This window comes from Aotus nancymaae, unplaced genomic scaffold, assembly GCF_030222135.1.
Source record: "Aotus nancymaae isolate 86718 unplaced genomic scaffold, 86718_ANA_hifiasm-v0.15.2.pri h1tg000089l, whole genome shotgun sequence".
NCBI classification, from domain to species: domain Eukaryota; kingdom Metazoa; phylum Chordata; class Mammalia; order Primates; family Aotidae; genus Aotus; species Aotus nancymaae.
This window is the reverse complement of record NW_026988504.1, coordinates 18,863,266-18,890,732: the sequence shown is the minus strand read 5'-3', so window position 1 is coordinate 18,890,732 and position 27,467 is coordinate 18,863,266. Positions and strand designations below refer to the sequence as shown.

The window sequence follows — 27,467 nt, the reverse complement described above, 5'->3', positions numbered from 1 at the left end:
CCACCCAGATGCTCAGTGGACAGTGGTCACCTTCTCCTTTTCCTCTCCAGGAAGCCTCTTTCAATAAACCTCATCCCACCCCCATCTGCTTTTTCTAGTGTGTTCATTTTCAATGAGTACTCAGACACTTTTATCAGTGGTCACTTGCTAAGAGGTGGTTTTAAATCTGTTCTCCTTCCAAGATGTACCTGTATGCTAAGGGCTCCTAGGCCTCTGAAGAAGGCACTTATTGCATCCATCCATCTTTCTTTCTTCTTTCTTTCTTTCTTTTTTTTTTTTTTTGAGATAGAGTCTCACTCTGTTGCCTAGGCTGGAGTGCAGTGGCGTGATCTTGGCTCACTGCAACCTCTGCCTCATCAGTTCAAGTAATTCCCCTACCTTAGCCTCCCAAGTAGCTAGGATTACAGGCTTGTGTGCCACCACACCAGCTAATTTTTGTATTTTTTTTTTTTTTTTTTTTTTTTTGAGACGGAGTTTCGCTCTTGATACCCAGGCTGGAGTGCAATGGCGCGATCTCGGCTCACCGCAACCTCCGCCTCCTGGGTTCAGGCAATTCTCCTGCCTCAGCCTCCTGAGTAGCTGGGATTACAGACACGCGCCACCGTGCCCAGCTAATTTTTTTTGTATTAGTAGAGACGGGGTTTCACCATGTTGACCAGGATGGTCTCGATCTCTTGACCTCGTGATCCACCCGCCTCGGCCTCCCAAAGTGCTGGGATTACAGGCTTGAGCCACCGCGCCCGGCCTAATTTTTGTATTTTTAGTAGAGACAGGGTTTCAGCATGTTGGCCAGGCTGGTCTCAAACTCCTGACCTCAGGTGATCAGCCTGCCTCTGCCTCCCAAAGTGCTGGGATTACAGGTGTGAGCCACTGCACCTGGCCCTTATTGCATATTTCTTGCACATCTTCATGTGTACTCCTACCCCCTCCTTCCAGGACCAGGCCCTGGCTGGGCTTGGCAGCAGGAGCTCTGTATGGGACCTGGGTCTCAGCTGAGCTGGAAGTAACTTGCTATAAGAGCAGGCCAGAGGCCTAATGGTATCATTGCTAGGGTCTGGCTCAGTGGTCAGACCTGGAAGAGAGCTTCAGCCAAAGACCACCTGAGGCCCCTAACAATCCCTTCTGCGGCCCCCTCTCCTGCCTGGGGGACTCCCTGCACTGGGAGGGGAGACTGCCCTTTAGTACTGGGATGGGATCTGAGAGGTGCTGAGGCCACTGGCCCTTGAGACACAAACAGAAGCAGCTCCTCAGAGAACACCTGCCCTATTCCAGGGCCTCAGCCCTGCCCCGCCCCGCCCCGCCCCGTAGGATGCAAGAGTCCGCCCCAGCCCCGTCGGGTCCCAAAGAAACTGCCCCACCCAGCGGCCCCCGCCCCAACGCCGGCGCGCGGCTTCTTTCAGTACCACGGCGTGGACAGCTCCCGGGCCGGCGCTGAAGGGAGCAGGCGCGGAGGGCGCCGGCCAGGGAGGGGAAGGGAGGGCAGGGGAGCGCAGGAAAGGAGAGGAGAGGTAGGGCAGGGGTGGGGAAGGGAGGGGAGGGGAGGGCAGACGCAGGCAGGCGGGCAGGCGGGCGGGGCGCGGAGCCCAGCGGCCCTCCCCGGGGGCGGCGCCCACCGGAGCCGGACGCTGCTGAGCCCGAGGATAGGCGGAGACGCCGGGAGCCGGGGCGCCTGTGGCTCCGGGCAGGGGCCGCGGCCGAAAGATGCCGGTCCGCAGGGGCCACGTCGCTCCCCAAAACACTTACCTGGACACCATCATCCGCAAGTTCGAAGGCCAGAGTGAGTGTGTGTATGTTGGGGCGGGGGGACGATCTGGAGTCCTGGTTCCGTGAAAGGGGGGCCGGACCCCTTTACTAACTTCTAACCGGGCAAGGTGGTGAGTGCGGGGTGCTAAATGCAAAATCCTTCCTTTGATGTCCCCAACACCTTCTCCTCCAGCGGGACCCGCTCCCCTCAAATGCCATCCTCTTTTCTGGAACACAAGGAGTAGCGTGCAGCCCTTCCCTCCCCACCCCCAGCTGTTTCCTCAGTGCCCCAAGCCTGAACCTCCCATTGCAGCCACTGCCCGCCCCCACCCGCGTCCTCCAGAGGATTCCTTGAGTCCTTCCTTTTCATATCCTGGCTCTGGTGTTCCCGGGAGCTTTCCCAGGTCGGACCCCATCTGGTCACATTCCTGCCTCCCTTCCAGACACCCTTCCTGTTTCCAGGAGGCCTTGAGCCTTCCTTCCACCTCATGACCCTCACTGCCCTAGTCTTCCCACAATCTCCAGGCCTGATTCCCTCCCTCATTCTGGTCACTGCCCTGCTCCTCCGCCTAAATTCCCCTCACTGCCACCAAGAGTCCTTACAATCTTTCCTTCCCTGCCTCCGGATCCTGGCTCCCATGGACTTTTGGCCTCCCACCTCCCACCTCCCACCCCAGGTCGTAAGTTCCTGATCGCCAATGCTCAGATGGAGAACTGCGCCATCATTTACTGCAATGACGGCTTCTGCGAACTCTTCGGCTACTCCCGAGTGGAGGTGATGCAGCAACCCTGCACCTGCGACTTCCTCACAGGTCCCAACACGCCGAGCAGCGCCGTGTCCCGCCTGGCGCAGGCCCTGCTGGGGGCTGAGGAATGCAAGGTGGACATCCTCTACTACCGCAAGGATGGTGAGGCACATGAGGGCCACAGCCTCTGCAGGGCAGGCTTGGCCCTCTGTCTTGTCCAGCCAGGGTGGCCTTGGGGACGGCACTGAACCAGGGACCAAAGGGCCTGAACAAACCCTGTTTCCTCTAGGGATCTTGGTTCCTCCACAGGCATTGGATATGATGCCTTCTGAAGTCCTTTGCAGGAGCCAGGGATCAGGCTGGGCCACCCACTGGTCCTGGCCTGGGGCAGGGCTTCCTGCTCTGCCATCCCTCCCCACCCCCCGTCCCTGGTCTCCTGGCTCTCCACTCTGTCACAGTCAGTCCCAGCTGCCTGACAGTGACAGATGGAAATTAACCTTCCCTCATCTCTGTCTGCTCCAGGGATTAGAGGAGGAGTCATCTCCTCAAGGCCTCTGTGACCAGACAAGGCATGGGGGCTTTTGGCTGGGAAAGAGGAGTTGGCCTGCCTCATCCGGTCTTAGCTCTTTGGGGAGACAGGGTCTGGAGTTTTCCCTAACCAGGAAGCTTATTCAGATGGAGTTTGGGTTGTTACTGTCAGCTGGAGCGTACTGTGAGCAGAACAGAAGCATAGGTCAGGGGCTGAAGACAGAGCTCAGCAGCCTTTGGAAATCCTCCTCAAACTAGGACCACAGGGTTCTCACTGGACCTGCCAGGATGGGTGGGAATGAGGAAAAGAGTCTGAATGTCCTTGGAAATCTCTTGAATCAATGGCCCCCAACCTGGTTCTGCATCAGAATTACCCAGGGCATGTTTTCCAAAACATACTTTCTCTAGAGAGAGGCTGACTCAGAAGGTGTGAGACGAGGCCAAGCGGGTGTATTTGGAAATATCTCCCTGGTGGTTCTGATCTCTTGCCTAGTTTAGGAGCCACTGGCTTTGATAAATCCCTGCATTTCATAGGTGTGGAAGGGATTCACCCAAGATCCCACTGTTAGAGTCCAACCTGGGACTGGAATCCAAGTCTCTGGATTCCTCCCTTGGAGATTTCTGTTTTGAGATTTCTGTTTCCCAAGAGGAAAGAAAGGACCCCAGCTGCCTTTCTGTTTGAAGGCAGGATTTTTGGGGAATGAGGTGCTCAGGAGGGAGCAGTCCCCAGGGAAGGCAGGCATGAGGCCACCTGAGTGCAAATAAAGAATGGATGCCTCTGGATTGGGACTGAGGGGTGCTGAGAGCCTGAGTTTCAGGGGCCTGGAGTGTGTGGAACATGAACATGTGTGTGCTTGCACATGTGTGCCTGTGTGTGTGTTTGTGCTTGCAAGTGTGTGTGTGTGTGTGTGTGTGTGTGTGTGTATTTGCAGGCTTCTCAGAGAGCTTCTTGGGTAGGTCCTGGTTGTTCCTGCTGCTGCTACCTGAATGAGTGGCAGTGGGAAGTGCGGCAGTCAGGGGCAGCCAGGAGGGAACTGGGAAGAATCTGGCTTAGTGTGACAGTACTCACAGGGTTAATGAAGTCAGAATATTTAAAAGTTATGACCTCACCTCCTCACATCATTGCAGAGAGGAGGTGAGAGTCAGGGGAGTGAGAATGGTCCTGGGGGAACAGGATGGGACAGCAGGAAATGGGGGGTGGGTACAGTAGGTCCTTTCTTTCCCTCTCCTTGTCACTAGAACTATACATGATCCCAGACTCCTAGGGATGTCAGGTCATGGTCTTGGGGTCCCCTCAGCACCCTGCAGGTATCTGGGCAGAGGGCAGAAGTCAAAGCCTGGGCTTGGCCCCCTGAGATCAGGACTCAGATCAGAATCCTGCAGGTGTCCTCAGCTCTCAGAAGGGAACCTAGGAACCTCATCTTGGGGGCTGACCTTGGGTAAAAATGGGAAACTACCCACATAGCTGGTGCCCTATAAGTCCCAATGTCCTCCCATCCCACCCTCAGCCCTTCCCTATCTTATTGCCCAAGACTTTGACTACCTGGGCCTTCCTGAAATTGTTCTGAAACCCAGAAAAGGGAGCTTCCTGGCCTGCATTACACTAAGGGAAGGATGTTGTGTTAAGATAACTGAAGTTCACCTTAAGGTCCACTCTGACCACATATAATCCTTTTTTTTTTTTTTTTTTTGAGATAGGGTCTAACTCTGTCACCCAGGCTGGCAAGAACATAGCTCACTGTAGCCTCCCATCTCAGCCTCCCGAGTAGCTGAGACTACAGGTGTGCACCATCACACCTGGCTAATTTTTTAATTTTTTGTAAGGATGGGGTCTCACTATGTTGCCCAGGCTGGCACATGATCCTTTTTTGATCATATTCACAGACATCTTACAGTCCTGCTGAGGGGCGTCCTAATGGTTATTTCTTTCCTCCTCGGATCAGTACCTCCCTTCCCCCAAACTCCCAACTTCAAGGGCGGTTGGAAGGGGTCCTGAGCGGATCTCTAGCTGATTTATGTATAATCCTCTTTTCCTCTAAAGGGGTAATCCACTGAGAATTCTCGAAGTCAACGTGGAGGGTTTGGATTCACATAGCTCCACATTGTGCAGCTACAGACAGTTGGGCTCAAAGAGGCCAGGGCACTTGGCAAAAATACCCCAGGAGACAGTTCAGAGACCCCTGGGAAACTGGCTCTTCCTCTATTTGCCTTTGCTAGAAGTGGTGAGAACCTAACAGATAAGAAGAAATAGTCATGTGGCAGGACTAGAACCGGAGAGAGTTCGGAGGGAAGAAAGGAGAGCACTCAGATCCGCCCTCTGTCACCCACACCCGCCCCACACTGGCACCTGCCTGATAACCCACCCCATCCTGCCTTTCCCGGGTCCTCTTCTCTGAGGATCCCGAACCAGAGAGTCCCCTAATCCCCAAGCCAGATCAGAGGAGGCCTGGGACTTCTCCAGTCCTCAGCTCTGGATGAGGAGGACAGGACAGGGGCTGCTGTCTGCCCTCACCCTCACCCCATGTTTTCCATATGGGCAGCCATGAATGACAGGAGGACCAAGTCAGGAGGCGGCATGCAGTGGCCACTCTCTCAGCCGCAGCTTTCTGTAGCACCAGCCCCTCCCTGGGGGCTCACCACAGTGCTGGACAGAGTATGCATCAGGAGATGGGGTGAAGACAAGGAGGCTGTGAGTGCTGAGAAACTGAAGGAAGGAGCACATTTGAGAGGAAAAGAAGAGCAGAGAGAAGTGGGGTATCCCAGGGGAGAGAAGTGGGGTGCTTTTGCTAAGAAAAGTAAGAACCTAGCAGGTAAGAAGGAATGGGAATTCCCAGGGGGCAGACAAAACTGTTGCCCTTGGTTGGAGAGGTGGGTGCTGGAAGGAGCTCCTGAAAGGATGAAGAGGGCCCCGGTGAGGGCACGGGAACACTGCCTGCCACTCTTGGGCACAACCTGAGATGGTACACTCACCCACCTTTGGTCACCTAGATTTGGGCTTTTGTTGTGGGGGGGCTCAAGCCACGGGTAAGCAAGGACAGCCTGGGGCAGGGGGAGGGAGAATGCTCTGGACTCTTCTAAATCCTCCTAGCTTCCTTTCTGCCTACTCCACAGGCCACAGGCATGGGGGCAGGGCATGGGGTACCACATACTGACCCCCCCACCCCAGCCGCAGCTCTCACTGCTATAATGGGCTGGTCTTTGGTCCATTCCCAGCTGCAGTTTTCCAACTGCATCAATTTTCCAGTAACATCAATTGCTGGGTGCAGCCACTCCAAGACTGTGTGTTGGCAGCCCCCAGCAGCTTAGAGAGCCTGGAGGTCCCCTGCCTCTCTGCCCAGCTCTGCCCTCTCCCTGCCCTCTACCAGGCCAGATCTCTGCAATGCCAGAGAGATTGACAATATAATCTGGCCTTAGGAGCAGTGTCCCAGGCCACTGGCCAAGGAGGCTCCCTGTCTAGGTCCCAGCGTCCAAGCATCGCCATGCCCCAGGCCGACTAGAGTGATGGGCTTGGGCCTGGGAGTCTGGGCCTATAGCCCTGTGTGCCCAGGAGTGGATGAAGCAGGCAGGCACCTCTCCCCAGTGTGGATGTCTCCCCTGGGCCCAGGCAGCAGATGGCAGATGGCTGCCTGGTGCCTGGGAGTCCAGGAATCTGATATGGGAGATTCCTACTCTCCGGAGAGGAAAGTGAGAGGGAGGATAAGGGTGGCTCAGCTGCAGCCCAGCTCTGATGGCTGTGAGGAGGGACTGAGGACAAAAAAACAAGGAGTCTGGTGGAGAGTCAATCCAGTGAGCGCCACAGCAGTGATACTCCCGCCAGTGGCCAGCCTGCATCCCCCATACTCACACACACAGGCTTCCATTCACTCAGTCAACAAACAACACCTGGGACAGGTGAAACAGAGCCTAACCTGCCCTCAGGGAGTGCAGCTCCACCTTCTCATTTGCATAGTCACCTGAGGCCCCTGACCCTTTGGGCCTGACACCTGCCAGCACTTTGAGGGTCATAGGATTCCCATAGAGAGGGTGCTCATGGGGTGCCTGGCCTGGGGCTCTTGGGTATGGGGTATTTTGTTCATTTCTTCTTATTTTTTTTTGAGACAGATGACTGCCCTGTTACCCAGGCTGGAGTGCAGTGGCATGATCTTGGCTCACTGCAACCTCAGCCTCCTGGGTTGAAGTGATTCTCCTGCCTCAGCCTCCTGAGTAGCTGGGACTATAGGTGCACACCACTATGCCTGGCTAATTTTTGTGTTTTTAGCAGAGATGGGGTTTTACCATGTTGGTCAGGCTGGTCTTGAATTCCTGGCCCCAAGTGATCCACCTGCCTCAGTCTCCCAAAGTGCTGGGATTACAGGCATGAGCCACTGTGCCAGGCCAGATATGGGGCAGCATTTTAGCTGGTATTGTTCCACCCACCAATGGGGGTTGTGGTGAGACCCTGGAGCAGAGACAGGGACGGAGACTGTGGCCTGAGAGGCACAGAGCAGCCAGCAGCTGGCTGTGGGCTGACCAGGATGGTGGGGAGGGTGGTAGGAGGGGCCTGTCCTGCCCCCACATGGCCATCCCCCTCCCTCTCTGGCACCCAGGCCACTGCCCTGCCTGCTCCTTGGGCCCAGCCTTGCCTTGGGATCCCACATTCCTCCTAGGCCCAGAGCAGCAGCCTGGTTCTGGCCCTAGCACCTTCCTCCCAGACAAGTCCCTTCCCTTTTCCAAGCTATCGTGTCCTGCAAACCCAGAGATCCTCTCTCCATGCCCCCTCCCAGCCCTTGCAAGTCAGTTTCTGAGAGCCCCAGGCTCTCTTCTGCAGAATGGGTGTCCATGCCTGCCCCCCAAGGACCTCCTGAGGCCTAATGTTTCAACTGGCCCTGTGCCCAGCACTTAGTGTGCTTTCAAGTTCCTCCCCACATGGCAGGAGCAGGGCATCTTTGTGGGATGGGAATATGGGAAGAGAGGCCACAGCCAACCCAGCTCCATGGGGTAGAATGCCCAGCCTCACCTCCCCACTTAATCCACCCCCATCTGCTCAGCTTTAATTACAGCAGAAGCAGACCCCAAGGTTAAGCTCTGAGCTGATGGCTGAGCGTGGACTTGGGCCTGATCTGATGCTACCTTATCTCCTAATGAGCAGCTTAGCCGCTCTCCCCACCTCTGCCCTGTGGGTGGAGCACCAGCTGCGCAGCCTCACCCACCCTCTGCCCAGTAGCTCTGGTTACTGTCCAGGCCTCTTAACCCCAGTGGGTGACCTTCACTTGACCTTCACTCAGCCCCTTCTCTAGCCAGGTCACTGCAAGAGGGGACCCCTTCAGGGCCCACCCACCTTCCATACTCCCAATGGCATTTGCAGCCTCCAGCTTCCGCTGCCTGGTGGACGTGGTGCCCGTGAAGAACGAGGACGGGGCTGTCATCATGTTCATCCTCAACTTCGAAGACCTGGCCGAGCTCCTGGCCAAGCACAGCAGCCGCAGCTTGTCCCAGCGCCTGTTGTCCCAGAGCTTCCTGGGCTCCGGTAAGGCGGGGTGTGGGTGGCTGTGGGAAGGACTCCCTGACTGTGGCTGCTCTGACTTCCGTCCCTGGTTTCAGAGGGCTCTCACGGCAGGCCGGGCGGACCAGGACCAGGCACAGGCAGGGGCAAGTACAGGACCATCAGCCAGATCCCGCAGTTCACACTCAACTTTGTGGAGTTCAACCTGGAGAAGCACCGCTCCAGCTCCACCACAGAGATTGAGATCATCGCGCCCCACAAGGTGGTGGAGCGGACACAGAATGTCACTGAGAAGGTCACCCAGGTGCGGGCCTGCAGGGCACGGTGTGCGAGGCTGTGCCAGGTCTCCAGGGTCCCCTCCCAGGCTCTGGGCCCAGGCCCTCTGGGGCCTTAGCTGGCAAAGAAATTCTTCCCGTCCAGCCTCTAATATCTAGTTCGAGCCCCAGGCAGGCCTCCTGTCCTGTTTGAGATCTAAAGACCTAAAGGCCTGCCCTGAGGTCACAGCCCTGGTGCCCAGCTCCTGGAGCCAGAGGAGGCTGGGGTCAGCAAGGCCTATGAGTGATGCTGCTTCCTAGGCCTGGAGAAGCCAGGGCATGTGGTGGACATGCAGGCCACCATGGGGGCCTCTCCAGAGCTCAACCAGTCCCAGGGAAGGAGAGGCAGAGAGGACACATGCCAGGGCCAAAATGGGAGGAGAGCCGTGGGGAGGTCCCAGCCCTGTGTCAGCCCCTTGCCTTTGAGAAAAAAGCTACCCTCCCTACTTCCTTCCAACATGAACACAGGATCCTCCTACATGCCAGGCAGGGCAGGGCCGGGCTGGCACCTCCAGTTATCTTTGATCAGCTTCCTGGGGGCCAGGCCCTGAAGGACCCCTGCAGCCTCCTCCTTGGCCAGCTCAAGGCAGACTTCCCTGGGTCCTCTGCTCCAACTCACCCTGCTGTCCCTTCTCATGAGGCTCGAAGGTCTGACAATTCCAGAGGGAAATACAAGGAGCCCTGCCCGAGGCTCCAGTAACCAGAGTCCTGGCACAGACTTCTGTGTGACCTTGGCCGGGGGAACTTCCAGCCCCCTTTCTAGGCCTCAGGGCTTTCATCTGCAGGAGAGGTAAGGACTAAATGGTCCCAGATAAGGACTAAATGATCTCTGGGGACCCATTTGACATTGAGTAGTGCTGGCCCCAGTAGGCAGACAAAGCTGTAAGTCATAGCCAGGGGCCCAGGCCAAGGTTGAGCAATGCAGAGCATGGCAGGGCCTGCTCCCAGCTTCCCTGGTGCTTTGTGTTGGGGCTGGGGACAGCTCTTTCCACCCCCTGCCTCTTTTCACCTGAAACAATTGCTGCTGGAAGCAGGTGTAGGTTCCACTCAGCACCTCATTGAGCTCAAGGATCCTGAGGAGGACAGGACGCCAGGCTACAGGACTGTGCCCTCTGAGGTCAGACAGAGTGGCCCAAAAGCCTGACCCTGGGAAGCCCCCCAGCTGCTTACCCCAGGGCATCTGGTGGCTACCATGGTGGGGGCTGTTAGACTGGAGAGTGGTTGGTGAAGATGGCCGGGCCTGACTGGGGCCCATAGTCCCAGCGCCTGCCCAACCTGCCTGCCCCTGTTTGTTCCTCAGCTCGGCCCCTCTTGGCATCACTCCCCTGCTCCATGTGGGTCCTAGGCCCAGGGAGGTACCTGACAGATCTCGGGGGAAGCGGCAGGTGAGGACCCAGATCAGGGAAGTCACATCGGCCTCAACCAGAACCTAAAGAGCCTCAATGGCTGTGGCCTTACACTGGAGCCTGAGTATCCTGAGGGCTTTGCAGCTCTGGGGGACACTGGGCAGGGTGGGCTTTGCCATGAAGGGCCTTTGACCTGGCTTTGGAGGCAGTGGGAGATTTTGGGGGTCCCCCTGTCTGGGGACCCTGAGGAATTGAGGAATTCTCTTCTCAGCCTACTTTAAACCACCCCCCACCATTCCTTCTGTCTCCCTCCCACTCCCCACCCAGGCAGGCCTAGGGAAGGGCCTTGTTTCACCCTAGCAGGGTCCTAGTGGCCCTCGGGAGGAGGGGGAGTGGCTCTGATGCCCAAGGTGTGATCAGAGCCCCAGTTTCCCATGCTCATTCAGGGATCTGTAGTTGAGAGTCCATGTGGACCAAGAGCTAGGCACACAGGGAGAAGAGGGTCAGTGAGGGAGCCAAACTCAGCAAGCCTATGGCTCAGTGGAGAACCACCATGCAGCTGGGTGGATACAGGGCAGGCAGAAAATTTAAAAAGAGCCCAAGTTCATGTGGAGTCAGAGGGGGCTTCCTGGGGAAGTGTGCAGCAAGGCCTCAAGGCTGAGCAGGTCACTGCAGGGTGGAGAAACAGTTGCCCCACTCAAGGGTTTGGATGTCAGATAGGGACCCACTGGTTGAAACCAAGTGGATCTTCCTTATTGTGATCCCATCTGCTAATTGACTTTGTTCGCATGGTCAAACCTTACATTGCAAATTTTCCTAAATGAGAACCATTCATCAGATCTCATCTGGTGGGAGGTGGGGGGTCCATGGGACACCCCTCTGGCTCCATCCTGGTTTGGAGCAGTGTCTGATTAGGATGAGGAAGGAGGATAGTGGACGGGGAATTAGTGTGTAGAGCAGCGTGTGCATCTCTGTGAGAATAGATGAATCTCACTATCTACATGAGAATAGGTGCATCTTACCATCTACATGAGAATAGGTGCATCTCACCATCTACATGAGAACAGGGAGATGAGAACAGATGAATCTCACCATCTACATGAGAACAGATGAATCTCACCATCTACATGGGAACAGATGAATCTCACCATCTACATGGGAACAGATGAATCTCACCATCTACATGAGAACAGATGAATCTCACCATCCACATGAGAACAGATGCATCTCACCATCCACATGAGAACAGATGAATCTCACCATCCACATGGGAACAGGTGCATCTCACCACCTACATGAGAACAGGTGCATCTCACCACCTACATGAGAACAGGTGCATCTCGCCATCCACATGAGAACAGGTGCATCTCGTCATCCACATGAGAACAGGTGCCTCTCGCCACCTGCATGAGAACAGGTGCCTCTCGCCACCTGCATGAGAACAGGTGCCTCTCGCCACCTGCATGAGAATAGGTGCATCTCGCCATCTACATGAGAATAGATGTAGAATAGATGTTCCTCATTACTTTTGTTGTGGCTTTTGTTGTCCTTTGCGATTCCATTTTGCAGATGAGAGAACTGAGGCTCACAGAGGTTACAAAACTTGCCCAAGTCTCACCTGTAGCACATGTCAGATCTGGGATTCAACCGGGGAGGCCTAGCTTCAGTACCCATGCCCTTCCTAATGCCCTGGCCATCTCTTGTGTTGGGCAGCTGGGCAGAGCTGGGGCATGTTGTGCTGGAGCCTAGGGATCCAGGGTTGGTCACAGTCTTGGAGGAACGGGTGGGAGGAAGAAGGGAGAAGGCTCTGCTGAAGGTGATGATTCCAAACCCTTGGACATGTGAGGAGGAGTCAGTTTTCCTTGGTGCCCAGGACCTGTTGAGTGTCCAGGTTGGCTACACCCCTACCTCATGGACTCTTTCCATGGGAGGTTCTGAGTTGCCCCCAGAGACGGTGCTCACTGGTCCAGGCTCCCCAGGGCCCTCAGAAAGGAAGATGCTCTTCTAGGAGTGACCTGTTCCTATCAGGAGCCCTGACCATAGGGGGCCTCCCAAGCCCACCAGAGAGGATCAGTCCACCTACCCCTTCAGTGGGCTCTTGTGTGGAATGGACCCACAGATGGCATGGGCCTAGCCCTCCCCTGTCCTGGCTCCACCCACTTCAGGATGTTTCCAAGGGAGCTGGTGAGCGTCAAACCTGGGGTCACTATGGGGCAGAGCCACACCCCTCCTCTTGCATCCCACCTCCTTTTTCTGCACTTCCTCCCCAGGCATCTGTCCCCTTAAGAACTTGCCTTCTCAGTCATCCCCCACCCCATCTCTCCCTCATGCTCTCTGCCCAGCAGAGCGCTGGTCACCCACCCTTTCCCACTATACCCTCCCCAGGCCTCAGCCTTCCAGGCCGGTCTCACCAGCAGTGGCCACCCCCAACCTGACCACCCTTGGCCCCCACCCCCAGGTCCTGTCCTTGGGCGCAGATGTGCTGCCCGAGTACAAGCTGCAGGCGCCGCGCATCCACCGCTGGACCATCCTGCACTACAGCCCCTTCAAGGCCGTGTGGGACTGGCTCATCCTACTGCTAGTCATCTACACAGCCGTCTTCACGCCCTACTCAGCCGCCTTCCTGCTCAGCGACCAGGATGAGTCGCAGCGTGGGGCCTGCAGCTATACCTGCAGTCCCCTCACCGTGGTGGATCTCATCGTGGACATCATGTTCGTCGTGGACATCGTCATCAACTTCCGCACCACCTATGTCAACAACAACGATGAGGTGGTCAGCCACCCCCGCCGTATCGCCATCCACTACTTCAAGGGCTGGTTCCTTATCGACATGGTGGCCGCCATCCCTTTCGACCTCCTTATCTTCCGCACCGGCTCTGATGAGGTGAGCAGACCCCCTCCAGGCCAGCAGCCATGGCTGTCCTCTGCACGCTGGCCTCGAGCCCTCCCTGTTGGACAGCACTGAGTGCGGAGAGTACCTGGGCCTGGGCACCTTTGCTGGTGAAGAGGAGGCCCCAAACATCTGTCACCTCAGCCCTGGAGAAGGACCAGCCGAGACTGCACCCCCCAGGCCTCTGCCCCTCTGCCCCCTCTCCAAGCAGGCCCTGGTGAGAGAAGCAGGCTACCCCTTCCAGGACGGGCACTCATGTGGTCCTAACCCCTCATGCTGACTTCCAAACTGCACTCACCCTGGAGGAAGAAAGGGATCTCCAGGCCACTCCTCCAGTGCAGCCTTGCTCCCGCCTTACCCCCTAGCCCTCCCCTATGCCCACCAGGCTGCCCATAGGTGATGTGAAGGCATCTTCATGCCTTTCTCATAGCTTCCAGTCCCACAGTCTCCTCCTGCCCCACTCAGGATCAACTTTTCACTGAAATCAACTCTGCCTTCTGTGTTCCAGTGCCCCCTCATGCCAACCTGTCCAGCAGGGGGTGTCCAGCAGGGATCCTCTGCTCCAAGCCCCCCTAATACCACCCCTCAGCAAATCTGCCCCCACTGTCCCCACCTGGACACTGAGTGGTGTTTGTACTCACTTGCGTCCCAGCACAAAACTTGCCAGCCTCCCGCCCCTCCACACAGCTGCCTCAGTGACTTTCAGATCACTTACCTGATACTGTGTTCCACCCTCTGGGATGTACAGGGTCCTCAGAACTTTCAGTGGATCCCCAAGGTCTGCAGAATTAAAGCCAAGCTCGTGATAGACTCTGAGGCCCACAGGGAGCAGCCCTTGCGCACCCTGCCCTTCCCAGGCGTGGTTCTCACTGCCTCCATCTCCTACATGTGCACCAGGCTGTAGTGCCACACTTGGTTTCCCTTGTGGGCCACACACTTCACACCTCAGTGCTGCTGCTCATGCTGTTCCCTGAGCCAGGAGTGCCCTTTCCCTCTCCCTCCTGTCTGCCTGGAGCCCTAGCCTCCTCTCTCAAGGCTTGGCTCATTCGTCACCTCCTCCGTGAAGCCTCCCCAACCTACCCCTGCAGACTTGACCTCCCCTTCCTCTGTGCTCCTACTGGACTTCCATCCTAGCAACCAGAACACTGTTTTGAGCTTTAGGCTGAGATCCTTAAGGTCCCATACCATGCCACACTGCCAAGTGCATGGCCTGGAGCAGGTTCTCCATAAATGTTTGTTGAATGACTATGTGGTTGCGTGCATGAGAGAACAAAAGCAGGCCTGAGTACACCCTTCCAAGGGCTGACACCCCAGCCCTGTGACCGTTTCCCTGCCCCTCCAGACCACGACCCTGATTGGGCTACTGAAGACAGCACGGCTGCTGCGGCTGGTGCGCGTGGCACGGAAGCTGGACCGTTACTCTGAGTATGGGGCAGCTGTGCTCTTCTTGCTCATGTGTACCTTCGCGCTCATCGCGCACTGGCTGGCCTGCATCTGGTATGCCATTGGCAACGTGGAGCGGCCCTACCTGGAACACAAGATCGGCTGGCTGGACAGCCTGGGTGTGCAGCTTGGCAAGCGCTACAACGGCAGCGACCCAGCCTCAGGCCCCTCGGTGCAGGACAAGTATGTCACAGCCCTCTACTTCACCTTCAGCAGCCTCACCAGCGTGGGCTTTGGCAACGTCTCGCCCAACACCAACTCTGAGAAGGTCTTCTCCATCTGCGTCATGCTCATCGGCTGTGAGTGAGAACTCATGCCATGGCCTAACCTCATACCCTGGCCTTACCTCATACCCTGGCCTTACCTATGAAATTTTATTTGTTAGTTTTGTATTGAGATAGAATATAACACACAGCAATAATTCATGCAGTACACTGATCCTAAGTGTGCAGCACAATGAATTTTTGCTGGTGTGTGCACCAATTGTACACAAAATTTAACACTAACACAGCCTGTACTATCTGCCAGTCACCAGGAAATAATTTGCAGGGCCCAGAGCAAATTTACATAATTTGCAGGGCCCAGAGCAAAATAAAAGCATAGGGACCCTTGTTGAAAAATTATTAAGAAACAGCCAGGTGTGGTGGCTCAAGCCTGTAATCCCAGCACTCTGGGAGGCCAAGGCAGATGGACACTTGAGGTCAGGAGTTCGAGAACAGCCTGATCAACATGGTGAAACCCTGTCTCTACTAAAAAATACAAAAATTAGCTGGGTGTGGTGGTGCATGCCTGTAATCCCAGCTACTCAGGAGGCTGAGGCAGGAGAATCGCTTGAACCTGGGAGGTGGAGATTGCAGTGAGCCAAGATGGTTCCACTGCACTCTAGCTTGGGCAACAGAGACTCCATCTCAAAAAAAAAAATTATTAAGATTTTTTTTGACAGTGACAGCTGAGTATTAAACCAAACGCAGGGCTCTTAGCATGCAGCCTTGTGTGTCCACACAGGTTGCACACATGAAGCCAGCCCTGCCAGGCATTCTTTTAAACACTTTACAAAAGCCCACATCTCATTCCCTTCTGAGCCCAGTGTACAAAGCAAGAAACCACATGGTGCTAACTTGCCAGAGGGCACATAGCTAGGAAATGTCCGAGTGACCCAATCCCAGCCCAGGTGTTCAACTCCAAGGCTGTACTGCTCTCAGTCCCTGCTCCCAGCTGCCTGCCTCCCAAGACACCTGGGTTAGGAACATATAAAGCAGTGTGGAATTTTACACCTAGATTGAGTTGTCATGTTCACAGTATTTAGAAACGTGAAAGCTCAGAAAAACAAAAACAAGGGAAGAAAACGGGTGAAAACAAGAAATCAAGAGTTTGCTCTTTTTTTGTTTTTTTGAGACAGTCTTGTTCTGTCACCCAGACTGGAGCACAGTGGCATGGTATTGGCTCACTGCAACCTCCACCTTCTGGGTTCAAGTTATTCTCATGCCTCAGCCTCCCAAGTAGCTGGGATTACCGGCAGGCACCACCATGTCTGGCTAATTTTTATATTTTTTTGGTAGGGACAGGGTTTCACCATGTTGTCCAGGTTGATCTTGAACTCCTGACCTCAGGTGATCCACCCACCTCAGCCTCCCAAAGTGCTGATTGAGGCCTGAGCCACCACACCCGGTAGAGAGTTTTCTCGTTACTGTATTTCTACAACTTGAAGGAGAAAATAGATCTGAACTTTAAAAATCCATTGCCTGCCTTCTTTCTTCTCGGGAGTTTGCCCGCTGGGCCCAGTAAGATGCCAAGAGGCACAGGGCAGAGGGAGGAGGGCAGGAAGCCCAGGGGCCTTTGTCTCTCATGTGCCCTGGCGCTGTCCTGGTCACTCCTGACTTCTCCTTAGACAGAGGTGTCCGTCATCAGGGGGCTGCTGGAAAGAGGAAGGCCTGGAGTAGGCCCTGGGTGGCGTGGCCCAGTGGGGCTGCGGAGGAGCTCACTTCTCGCCCCGCCCTCAGCCCTGATGTATGCCAGCATCTTTGGGAATGTGTCCGCGATCATCCAGCGCCTGTATTCGGGCACCGCGCGCTACCACACGCAGATGCTGCGGGTCAAGGAGTTCATCCGCTTCCACCAGATCCCCAACCCGCTGCGCCAGCGCCTGGAGGAGTACTTCCAGCACGCCTGGTCCTACACCAACGGCATTGACATGAACGCGGTGAGCCCCGCCGCTCCGGTTAATGCCCCAGGGGGAGCCAAGGTCCCGCGGGGGCGGAGCATCCCCAGAGCCCTCCCCACCCTCTCCTCAAGCCCTACCCGCTGGACTGGGCCACCCGCCTTCCAGGTGCTGAAGGGCTTCCCCGAGTGCCTGCAGGCTGACATCTGCCTGCACTTGCACCGCGCGCTGCTGCAGCACTGCCCGGCGTTCAGCGGCGCCAGCAAGGGCTGCCTGCGCGCCCTAGCCGTAAAGTTCAAGACCACACACGCGCCACCTGGGGACACGCTGGTGCACCTCGGCGACGTGCTCTCCACGCTCTACTTCATCTCACGAGGCTCCATCGAGATCCTGCGCGACGACGTGGTAGTGGCCATCCTAGGTAGGTCAGGCGGAGTGGACCAGGCCTGTGTTGGGGATTGGATGGAAGGGGGCAGGATGGGAGATGCCCTGCCTGGGTCACCCTCTTCCTAATGAGGATTTTACTTTTACTGGCCAGCCACATGCAGAGCTTGTGCCTGGGAGAGCTTTATACCCAACTCCCTGAATCCTTAAAACAACCCTCTGCCAGAGGTCCCATTTTCCTGAGAGGGAAGTTGAGGCTGAGGGAGATCATACTAGTCTGTGGCCAGGCAGGGATTCCAGGGCTGCCAGTGTGACTCAGAAGCCCAGGCAGGCCTTTCTACCTTCTTCCACTCTTGGGGAGTTCAGGGAGAAGGGTCAAGGGTCTCTCTGGGTGGGGGGGGATGCCATGGCTGGGGACCCCAGTCTCATTCAGTGCAGACATAGGGATAGCCAGACACTTTGGAGGAAGGATATGAGCACTGGGCAGGGGGACAGACAGGTCACAAGCGGCCTCTGCCACGTGCCTGCTGTGTGACCTTAGGCAAGTCACTTAACCTCTCTGAGCATCACAGGGTCCTCTCCTTGATTCTCATCTTCCTTGCCTGCCCCATGACTTCATCTCCACCCCAACTTCAGCCTTGCCCTCCTTTGGTCCCCATGACCTGGCTATCCTCCAGCCCCTCTGGACAGACTCCCCTTGGGCTCCCCTGCCTCTCCTCTTCCTCTGGACTGCTGGTGCTCTGCTCTCCTCTCCCCTCCTACCCAACACCCTCCCATGGCCCTGCATCTGGTCTACTCCTATGCTCATCTTCCACCTTCTGCCAGTGACCTGAAATAGACATCTGTCCATTTGCCTCTTCTGCTCAAGATCCCTCTGTGGTTCCCCACAGTCCATGCATGCATGCTCAGTTCTCCCAATCCCACCATCCTGTCCTGCCACCCTCCCCCTGTTACTTCATGCTCCAGCCAAACTACTTAGTGTTCTCTGAATCTGTACCCTTGCACATGCTGCCACTCTGCCTGAAGCACCCTACCCCGTGCCAGTCTGGCAGATCCCAGTTGTCCTCCAAGGCTGGGCTCAGGCATAGGTTTCTGCCTGAGACCTTCTCTCACTCCCAGCCTACCTTAGAAGTGCTGTGCATGTGGGAGGGATGATAATTATTATAAATAATTAAGAAGTTAATCCAATTTAAGTTTCAGTTAGAGACATGAAAATTCTCGTTTTGTCCAGAGTGGAAATAGACATTAGATCAGAATCCTTCATCTACTGGAAAACCATCAAGTTATAATGTTGCCCAGATTTCAAGCTTAAGGGTTTCACGTGTAACCCTGGTGAGCCCCTTCCCTCTCCAGGCATCAGCCCCCTTCTCTGTGAATGCCCTTTGAGCCTGTTGTCTTGCTGGGACATGGCCAGGCCTCCACCCATCCCTCTGTCTGTGCTAAACTGTTAGTGCTCCTTGCACAGTGTCACCAGGCTAAGGACTCTGGACTTTCCTGGGGGAATGGGAATCAAAGCAGTCGTGCTCTGTGGCACCCCAGCCCTGGGCTCTCCACCCCTGAGTCCTGACAGTGCAGTGCTGACCACATGCTGTTTCTTCTGCCCTGATTGCCTTTTTCGCGGGGACGGTCTTTGTTTCTCTCAATACAGCCCCCATTTCACTTCCTCTGCAAGGTCCCTCCTTTCTGCCCCAGCCATCCCTAGCAGGAAGAGCCCCTCCCTCCTCCATGGCCCCATAGCTTTTGATTCTCCCTGTTTCTAGGGCTCCAAAGATCATGCTATAAACTTGTTGGCTGCTTATGTACCTGTCTTGCAGGGATTTGAGGGGCTCTTTGTGGGTAGCATAACATCTTATATTTATACTTATATTTATATTCCTTGGCCAGCACAGCACCTGGCACCAGGAGGGCCCAGTACCTTTGCCACATACCTGAATATCACCCATGTCTACCCTGGGACATCCTTCCCCCTTGCCTTGCATGGACCTAGTCAGTTGCCTCTTGTTTTTTTGTGTTTGTTTTTTATGAAATCTCACTCTGTCGCCCAGGCTGGAGAAGCAGTGGCATGATCTCAGCTCCCTGCAGTCTCGTCTCCTGGGCTCAAGTGATTCTCCTGCCTCAGCCTTCCGAGTAGCTGGGATTACAGGCCACCATACCTGGCTAATTTTTGTTTTCATTGGGTTTTTTTAGTGGAGATGGGATTTTACCAGTTGGCCAGGCTGGTCTTAAAACTCCTGACCTCAAATAATCTGCCTGCCTCCGTCCCCCAAACTGGGGTTACAGGCATGAGCCACTGTGCCCGGCTGCCTCTTGCTTTTTGAGTCACTTTCTCAAGCATCACCTCATCTGCTTCCCTGAACAGCCCAGTGGGGCTGGCAAGCAGATCAGATTCTACCCATGTTAGAGATGAAGACTCGGATCCAGACAGGAGTAACTTCTCCAGGCTTCCTCCACCAGGGCCATGCTGGTTACCTGGTCCCATAATCAGGAGTAGGAAGACAAAGAGAAGCCTCTGGCCCTGCCCTGGGGAGTTAGGTGCTCTGGCCCTGGGTTTCCTGCACCCTGCTCCACAGCACTGCAGGCCAAGCAACAGGAAGATGTTGAGACAGATATTGAGCCTTTAGGGCCTCTTCCTGCCCACTGTGCCAAACAGTGTGGTCTATAGGAGGCAGATTCTGATGGAGGGTGGTTCTGAAAAGCCTGGAGACAGTGAGAGGAGCCATGCACTGGGGGTGAGAGTGGCTCTCAATGGATCTCTGTGCAGCTCAGAGATCTCAGACACGGGAATAGAACCCCTCACGCCACTCCTGTTAACCCACATCCAGCCCTGTCCCCAGAGCTCACTTCTGGGCAGCAGGCCCCAGTCTAGAAGGATGTCCAAGGTTGGGGGAGGTCACGGTCAAAGGACCCTCATAAGGGAGCATGGAGCCAGACCCTGAAGAGACTCCCACCCCTCTGGCTGGCAGGGAAGAATGACATCTTTGGGGAGCCTGTCAGCCTCCATGCCCGGCCGGGCAAGTCTAGTGCAGACGTGCGGGCTCTGACCTACTGCGACCTGCACAAGATCCAGCGGGCAGACCTGCTGGAGGTGCTGGACATGTACCCGGCCTTTGCGGACAGCTTCTGGAGTAAGCTGGAGGTCACCTTCAACCTGCAGGAAGTGAGTCAGGGCCAGGTGGGTCAGGGTGGGTGGTGGCTTTCGGCCGGCTGGTAACAGGAAATGCCCAGGCAGCCTGCAGAGGCTTGGCCTGCCTGGCCTGAGGGCACCCATCAGACCAACCCCATTCTGCAACCTTTGCCAGAATTTCTTCTGTGTCTACCATGGCTGACATAATGCTAAGTATGAGGATAGCTAATATTTATTAAGCACCAACTACGCTAAGGGTGGGGCTTCTTTTACATGATCTCCTTGCAATTGGTGTTATTATCCCCATTTTCCAGATGAGGAAACTGAGGATCAGAGACAGTAAATAAACTGGCTAAAGCCATTCAGCTAGTAAACGGCAGAGCCAAAATGTGAATTTAATTTGTCCGACTCCAAAGCCCAGGTGTTCCCACCATATTATACCAAGCTGAAAAGGACGGTGCCTGCTGTCCAGATGGCTCACAGTACCAAGCACAGGTACTGCCAAGAGGTGACAAAACTGTCTCTCTTCTCACACTCATCCCTCAGTAGAGGAGATTTTGACAACTCAAAAAAAAATAAAGAGCCACAAAGCAAAATAGCCAAAGTCTCAAGGGTATAAAGGAGAAGCATGTAGAGATCAAGCTTGCCAAGGAGTGTGACAACCAGGACTGACCCTGGGAATGCCCAGAGGGGGTTATCAGGGAGGAGGGATCTGGAACCAGAAGAAGGAAAGAAGGGAAGGTGCACCTGCCATGAAACACAGAGTCTGGGCTGTTTCTCCCCTGTCGCCCCTACCCATCTGCCTCGGGGGAGGGATCTGCTGGCCTGGGCCCTGTGCCCAGCTTCCTGAGCATGGAGTTAGGTGGGCTTTCTTTTTTTTTTTTTTTGAGATGGATTCTCACCCCGTCACCAAGCGGTAGTGCAGTGGTACAATGTCAGCTCACTGCAACCTCCACCTCCCAGGTTCAAGTGATTTTCCTGCCTCAGCCTCCCGAGTAGCTGGGACTACAGGCACACCATGCCCAGCTAATTTTTGTATTTTTAGTAGAGACGGGGGTTTCACCATGTTGGCCAGGATAGTCTTGATCTCTTGACCTTGTGATCTGCCTGCCTCAGCCTCCCAAAGTGCTTGGATTCCAGGTGTGAGCCACCGCACCCGGCCTGGGTGGGCTTTCTTGCTGTGGACAGCCCTCCCCACACCATCCCCTCTGCTGCTCTCCCCTTCCCCAGTTTCTCCCCCCACCATCTGCCCAGGAGACATCTGGTAAGGACCCTGCCTTAGGGGCCCAGCCATCAGGTGGCCAGAATGCCCAGCAGCTGGACACCAGGGCAGGAGGAATGTGGTCTCTGCAGCCTGGGCCATCTGCAGGAAGCTACCCAGGGCATTGCTGCTGTGCCCAGCTGCCTATTACTCTTTCACCTAGTTGTAACAGTGCCATGGGGTGAGGGCAGGGAAGAACAGAGGCCCCATCCCAGCTTTGGTTCCTGTTACTTCATCCTCTTGTTTCCCACAAGGCAGCCGGGGGTCTCCATTCATCCCCCCAACAGGCTCCGGGCAGCCAAGACCACCAGGGTTTCTTCCTCAAAGACAACCAGTCAGGTGAGCAAAGCCAGCCCCCGCCAGTGTCTGCCCAGCCCCAGCCCACAGCCCCTGCCCAGCCTCCTGCCCCTCCCATGTCCACTCCATCCTGCCTCCCCAGTGCTACCCCGCCATGGGTAGAGGGGGGTTCCCTCTCTAGACCCAGAGCCAGAGCCTCGGCCCTGCTTCCTCCCCAGTCTGATGGCCTATGCCCTCAGAGGCAGAGTGAGGGCTCCGTGGTTCAAATGCAGCTCCCAGGGGTGTACAGAGACTAGCCAGCCCCCGAGGTTCCACACCAAGGCATCAGGGGGACCACCGGGCTGCAGTTCCCTGGGCAGTGAGAGCAGCGCTAAAAGTCCTCACCCTGCCAGAGTTTCCCCATGAGCTGGGGCCCCAGCTCCCCTCCCAGGGCTACAGCCTCCTGGGTCCTGGGAGCCAGAACTCCATAGGGGCAGGACCTTGTGCTCCAAGGCAACCAGGTAAGGAGAGCCACTCCCCACACCCTGTGTCCCCAGGGCAGGTAGTGGGTGGGAGATGGGCTCTACTGAGAAGGGTCAGGCCTATGGAACCAGCTAGGCCCAGCTGAGACTTCCCTTTCCCTCTTGCAGATGCAGCCCCTCCCCTGAGCATCTCAGATGCATCTGCCTTCTGGCCTGAGCTGTTGCAGCAAATGCCCCCAAGGCATAGCGCCCCAGGCCCTCAGGGAGACCCAGAGTGCTGGCCTCGGAAGCTGGGCTCCAGGCTAGAGCAGCTCCAGGCCCAGATGAACAGGTGAGTGCGCTGTGGCCAGGTCTGGGGGCTGGGCATTGTGCCCCCTCCTGGTGGCTCAGAGGCATCAGGCGGTGCCAGGTGGGTTTTAAAATGGCAAGCCATTTAGCTGCAAGTCTCCCCATACCTGTCACTAAGCACTATTTCCCGGATGGATGACGTCCCCTAGCAAACTCTGGAATGTGCCAAGGAAGCTTCTCGGGGGAGGGGCACAACTATGCGCAGAAACAAATTCCATAGGTCCTGGGAAAGGGGGTGTGTCCAGTGGATGGCAGGGCTGTGGTGGCAGAGTGAGGGCTTAGAAGCAGAACTGTCTAGGTTCAAATTCTGGCTCTGTGCCCTACCAGCAAGAGTGTGGGCAAGTTACTGAACAGCTCTGAACCTAGTTTGCCCTTTTGTGAAATGGGGATAATTCAAACATCCACATCAAAGCATCTTGGGGACTGAATGCTGTATGCTTAGTGCCTGGTCACTGGTGTTAGACTCGGGGAATCTGGGCAGGGGCTGTGGATCCCAACAGGATAATAGCTTCAGGTCAGCCCCAGGCCGCCATTCCATCTAGCAGGAACAGCACACGGGCTACAAGATTGACAGCTGCCCTCAAGACCGGAACTGCTCTTGCCAGCCCCAACCCTAACTGTGGAGTTCTCTCTGGCAGGCTGGAGTCCCGCATGTCCTCAGACCTCAGCCGAATCTTACAGCTCCTCCAGCAGCCCATGCCCCAGGGCCATGTCAGCTACATTCTGGAAGCCCCTGCCTCCAATGACCTGGCCTTGTTTCCTATCACCTCGGAGACTCAGAGTTCAGGGCACAGGCTGCCCCAGGGCTTTCTGCCTTCTGCACAGGTAAGAGGTGAGGGGATTCCCAGAGGCTTATCTGGAAGCAGCTGCATGCCTTCCCTGACTTAGTCACAGTGTGGCATCAGTCCCAGAGCCTTGGTGGCCCCAGGGCAACCAGGGCTTCTGCTTACCTCCTTTATGATTAGCATCATGATAGGGCGGCCTGGGCAAGGTGGTGGCAAAGCCCAGAATGTGACTACAGAGCATGCATCTGGGGCCAGGGCAGCAAGACCCTGAGATGTGGGAAGGGCAGCTGCAATTCTTGCCTGATCCCATCCCTGAAGTCAGGGTGGATTAACCCACAGTCTGGCCTGGGGTGCATCCCTCTTTCTTGCTCCTCCCAGACCCTGAGCTGTGGAGACTTGGACGACTGTAGTCTAAAGCACAGGAACTCCTTCCCCGGGATGCCTCACCTGGCTGTGGCAACAGACAAAAGTCTGGCACCATCCTCTGAACAGGAACAGCCTGAGGGGCTCTGGCCACCCCTGGCCTCACCTCTCCATCCTCTGGAAGTACAGGGGCTCATCTGTGGTCCCCGCTTCTCCTCTCTTCCTGAACAGCTTAGCTCTGTTCCCAAGCAGCTGGAGTTCCAGAGACATGGTTCAGATCCTGGATTTGCAGGGAGTTGGGGCCATTGAACTCCAAAATAAAGACACCATGAGGGTATTGAAGGTGGGCAAGGTGAGAGTTAAAGATCTCGGGGAGGCAGACAGCCTCCCAGATGGGCTTCTCGTAGAGTAGCTACAACTGCTGATCCAGGTGACCAAGGATGGCATGGGTGAAGAGGCTCAGGACTTTTCCCAGCCTCCTCCGGGGCTCCATTTAGGCAGCAAGCAAGAGGGTGGGAGAGTCTCAGGTGTGGAGGCAGCTTACAGGATGGAGAGGGCAGTGAAGAAAGAGGTTTCTGATCTACATGAGTACCTTGTTCTGGGCTGCATGTGATCACCTCCCAGCTCAGAACCCTCTACCACCTCATGGCCCAGCACCAAGGCCCGCAGTTGGTCAGAATACACCAGAGATGGAGGTGTATTCTGTGGTAGACATGTTAGGACAGACCTCCAGCCCTCTGCTCCTGATGGTTCTGTGACGTTGGGTCTCTTGAGGGCAGTGGAGTGTCACACAGCTAATAAAGTGCACATTTCATGTTGGGACAGGTGTGTAACTTATCTGAAGGCCCTCAGGTCTTTGGCTGTGCGGTGGCTTTCTCCAAACCCTTTTTGTAAGGAGCTGGAGACCTACCTTCCACCATATCCAGTATGTTGGGGACCTGAAGGTGGCTCTGCTGGGCCCAGAAGCTCCTGGAGCCTGGGGCTGTTAGACTGTGGTGAAGGGAAGCAGAGGCACTGGCTTAGTGGCCCTAATGGATCATGACAACAGCCAGCACTTCAGTAACACTCGCCCTGGACCAGGCACTGTGCTGACAGCTCTGCAGATACTTGTTCATCTAATCCTCAAAACAACCCCAAGGGGTTGGCATTATTATCTCCACTTTAGAGATGTGGGATCTGTAGCAGAGAGACTAAGACACTTACCCAAGCACGAGGGGGTATTCTGAGGTGCAGGTATTGTTCTGTTTCCTAATCTAGGTGCTGGTTACAGGAGTGTGTTCAGGTTGTGAAAGAGTGTGCTTCTGTGTAAATTATACCTCAATTAAAAAAAAAAAAGTCAGACATAGTGGCTTATGCTATAATCCCAGGGCTTTGGGAGGAGGCTGATGCAGGAGAACTGCTTGAGGCCAGGAGTTCAAGGTTACAGTAAGCCGTGACTGCATCACTGCTCTCACAGCCTGGGCAACCGAATAAGACGCTGTCTCAAAATAAAAAATTTTTTAAAATCATGCCCATACCCAACACAACAGGAAAGGAGGACATAATTTCAACCTAGATAGTCTGGCTTTGAGAGCATGTACAATTAACCACTGCTGAAAAGGGCTGTTGTTCAAAAACTACCTGGTTATTGGTTTTCAGTCCTTTGCTCTCGTACTCTGGAAAATAATTTCAAAAATGTATATCCCCCTCACCTTTTTAAGTTGACATCTGAAATATTATAAAATACTTCACTGATAAATTTAAATAGATGCAACGGATGTAATGTCAACTGTCTTGTAAATACTGACACTTTATAAAATGATTCCATCCTTCATTTGTATTGACCCATTTTTATCCAAATAGCAGTGATTTGAGAGCACCACTATCCATTTTAAAAACACAAGAGGTTTTTCTTTAACATCACTCTTTTTTCTCTCCTCATAACTCCCACTTATTCCTCCCATCGTTTTATCCTACATGTAATTTATTGGTATGTTTCAAAGCCTACTATTGATCAGCCTATCATATGTTTGCCACACAAATATGTATACAAGCTGGGTACAGTGGCTCACCCATGCCTGTGATCCCTACACTTTGGGAGGCTGAGGCTGGAGGATTGCTTAAGGCCAGGAATTCAAGACCAGCCTGGGCAACAAAGTGCAACCTGGTCTCTACAAAAAAAAAAGTTTTTTGTAATTAACCAGGCATTGTGATGTACACCTGTAGTCCCAGGTACTACAGGGCTTGGTGGGAGACTTGGGTAGGTGGGTGGGAGGGTCACTTGAACCTAGGAGGTCAAGGCTGCAGTAAGCTGGGTTCATGCACCTGTACTCCAGCCTGGGTGACAGAGCAAGACTCAGTGTCTTAAAACAAAAAACAAAAACAAAAAAAAGGCCAGGTGGCTCATGCCTGTAATCCCAGCACTTTGGGAGGCCAAGGCGGGCAGATCACAAGGTCAGCAGTTGGAGACCAGCCTGGCCAACACAGTGAAACCCCGTCTCTACTAAAAATACAAAATAATGAGCTAGGCATGGTGGCGGGTGCTTGTAATCCCAGCTACTTGGGAGGCTGAGGCAGGAGAATCACTTGAACCCGGGAGACGGGGGTTGTAGTGAGCTGAGATGGTACCACTGCACTCCAGCCCAGGCAACACTGTGAGATTGTCTCAAAAAAAAAAAAGTAGGTCAGGCACAGGGTGGCTCATGCCTATAATCCCAGCACTTTGGGAGGCCAAAGTGGGAGGACCAGTTGACCCCAGCCTGGCCAACAGGGTGAAACCTTGTCTCTACAAAAAATAAAAGGAGGCAGGAGGATCGCTTGAGCCCAGGAGGTTGAGGCTGCAATAAGCAGTGCTCGCGCCACTGCACTACCAGCTGGGCAACAAAGCAAGACCCTGCCTCAAAACAAATGTGTACAAATTCATTTTTTGTAACCTTAATAAGGCTTTAAGAGTTACACCTATTAGTAGTACAGTTGTTCAAAACAACATATATATTCAATTTTCTAATAAAAACTCAAATTTTTTGGAACTGTATCTCATAAAAGAGAAAATTTCCTCCCCTATTAGTTCCTATATCTGTGGATGAATATTATTATTTTTATTAGAATAAGACAAGGTACTGTAAGTTTTGTACTTTTCTTTCCTTTTTAAAAATTAGACTTTCAGCTGGGTGCAGTGGCTCATGCCTGTAATTCCAGCACTTTGGGAGGCCAAGGCAGGCGGATCACACCTGAGGTCAGGAGTTCTTGACCAGCCTGACCAACATGGAGAAATCCCATCTCTACTAAAAATACAAAATTAGCTGGACATGGTGGTGCATACCTGTAATCCCAGATCGAGACCATCCCGGTCAACATGGTGAAACCCCGACTCTACTAAAAATACAAAAAATTAGCTGGGCATGGTGGCGCGTGCCTGTAATCCCAGCTACTCAGGAGGCTGAGGCAGGAGAATTGCCTGAACCCAGGAGGCGGAGGTTGCGGTGAGCCGAGATCACGCCATTGCACTCCAGCCTGGGTAACAAGAGCGAAACTCCGTCTCAAAAAAAAAAAAAAAAAAAAAAAAAAATTATATTTAGTGGCCAGAATGGTGGCTCAAGCCTGTAATCCCAGCACTTTGGGATGCTGATGTGGGAGGACCGCTTGAGCCCAGGAGTTCAAGACCAGCCTGGGCAACATGGAGAGATCTCATCTCTACAGATAATAATAATTTAAAAACAGCTAGTTGCAGGGGCGAATGTCTGTGGTTCTAGCTACTCGGGAGGCTAACGTCAGGGAATGGTTTGAGCCTAGGCTGTGGAGGATACAGCTCTTAG

At 54.7% G+C, this 27,467-nt stretch overlaps 1 protein-coding gene across 1 annotated transcript; it reads left to right on the top strand.

Moving 5' to 3' along the window:
- Positions 1-1,701: 1,701 nt before the first annotated feature.
- Positions 1,702-25,533, top strand: KCNH6 (potassium voltage-gated channel subfamily H member 6). Its single transcript, XM_012444149.3, has 13 exons — positions 1,702-1,777; positions 2,421-2,651; positions 8,362-8,523; positions 8,598-8,803; positions 12,618-13,043; positions 14,392-14,791; positions 16,493-16,692; positions 16,819-17,071; positions 19,998-20,191; positions 21,674-21,758; positions 22,346-22,508; positions 23,164-23,350; positions 23,689-25,533. The coding sequence occupies exons 1-13, from the start codon at positions 1,702-1,704 to the stop codon at positions 23,980-23,982; spliced, it is 2,877 nt and encodes a 958-aa protein (XP_012299572.2). The 3' UTR covers positions 23,983-25,533.
- Positions 25,534-27,467: the final 1,934 nt, after the last annotated feature.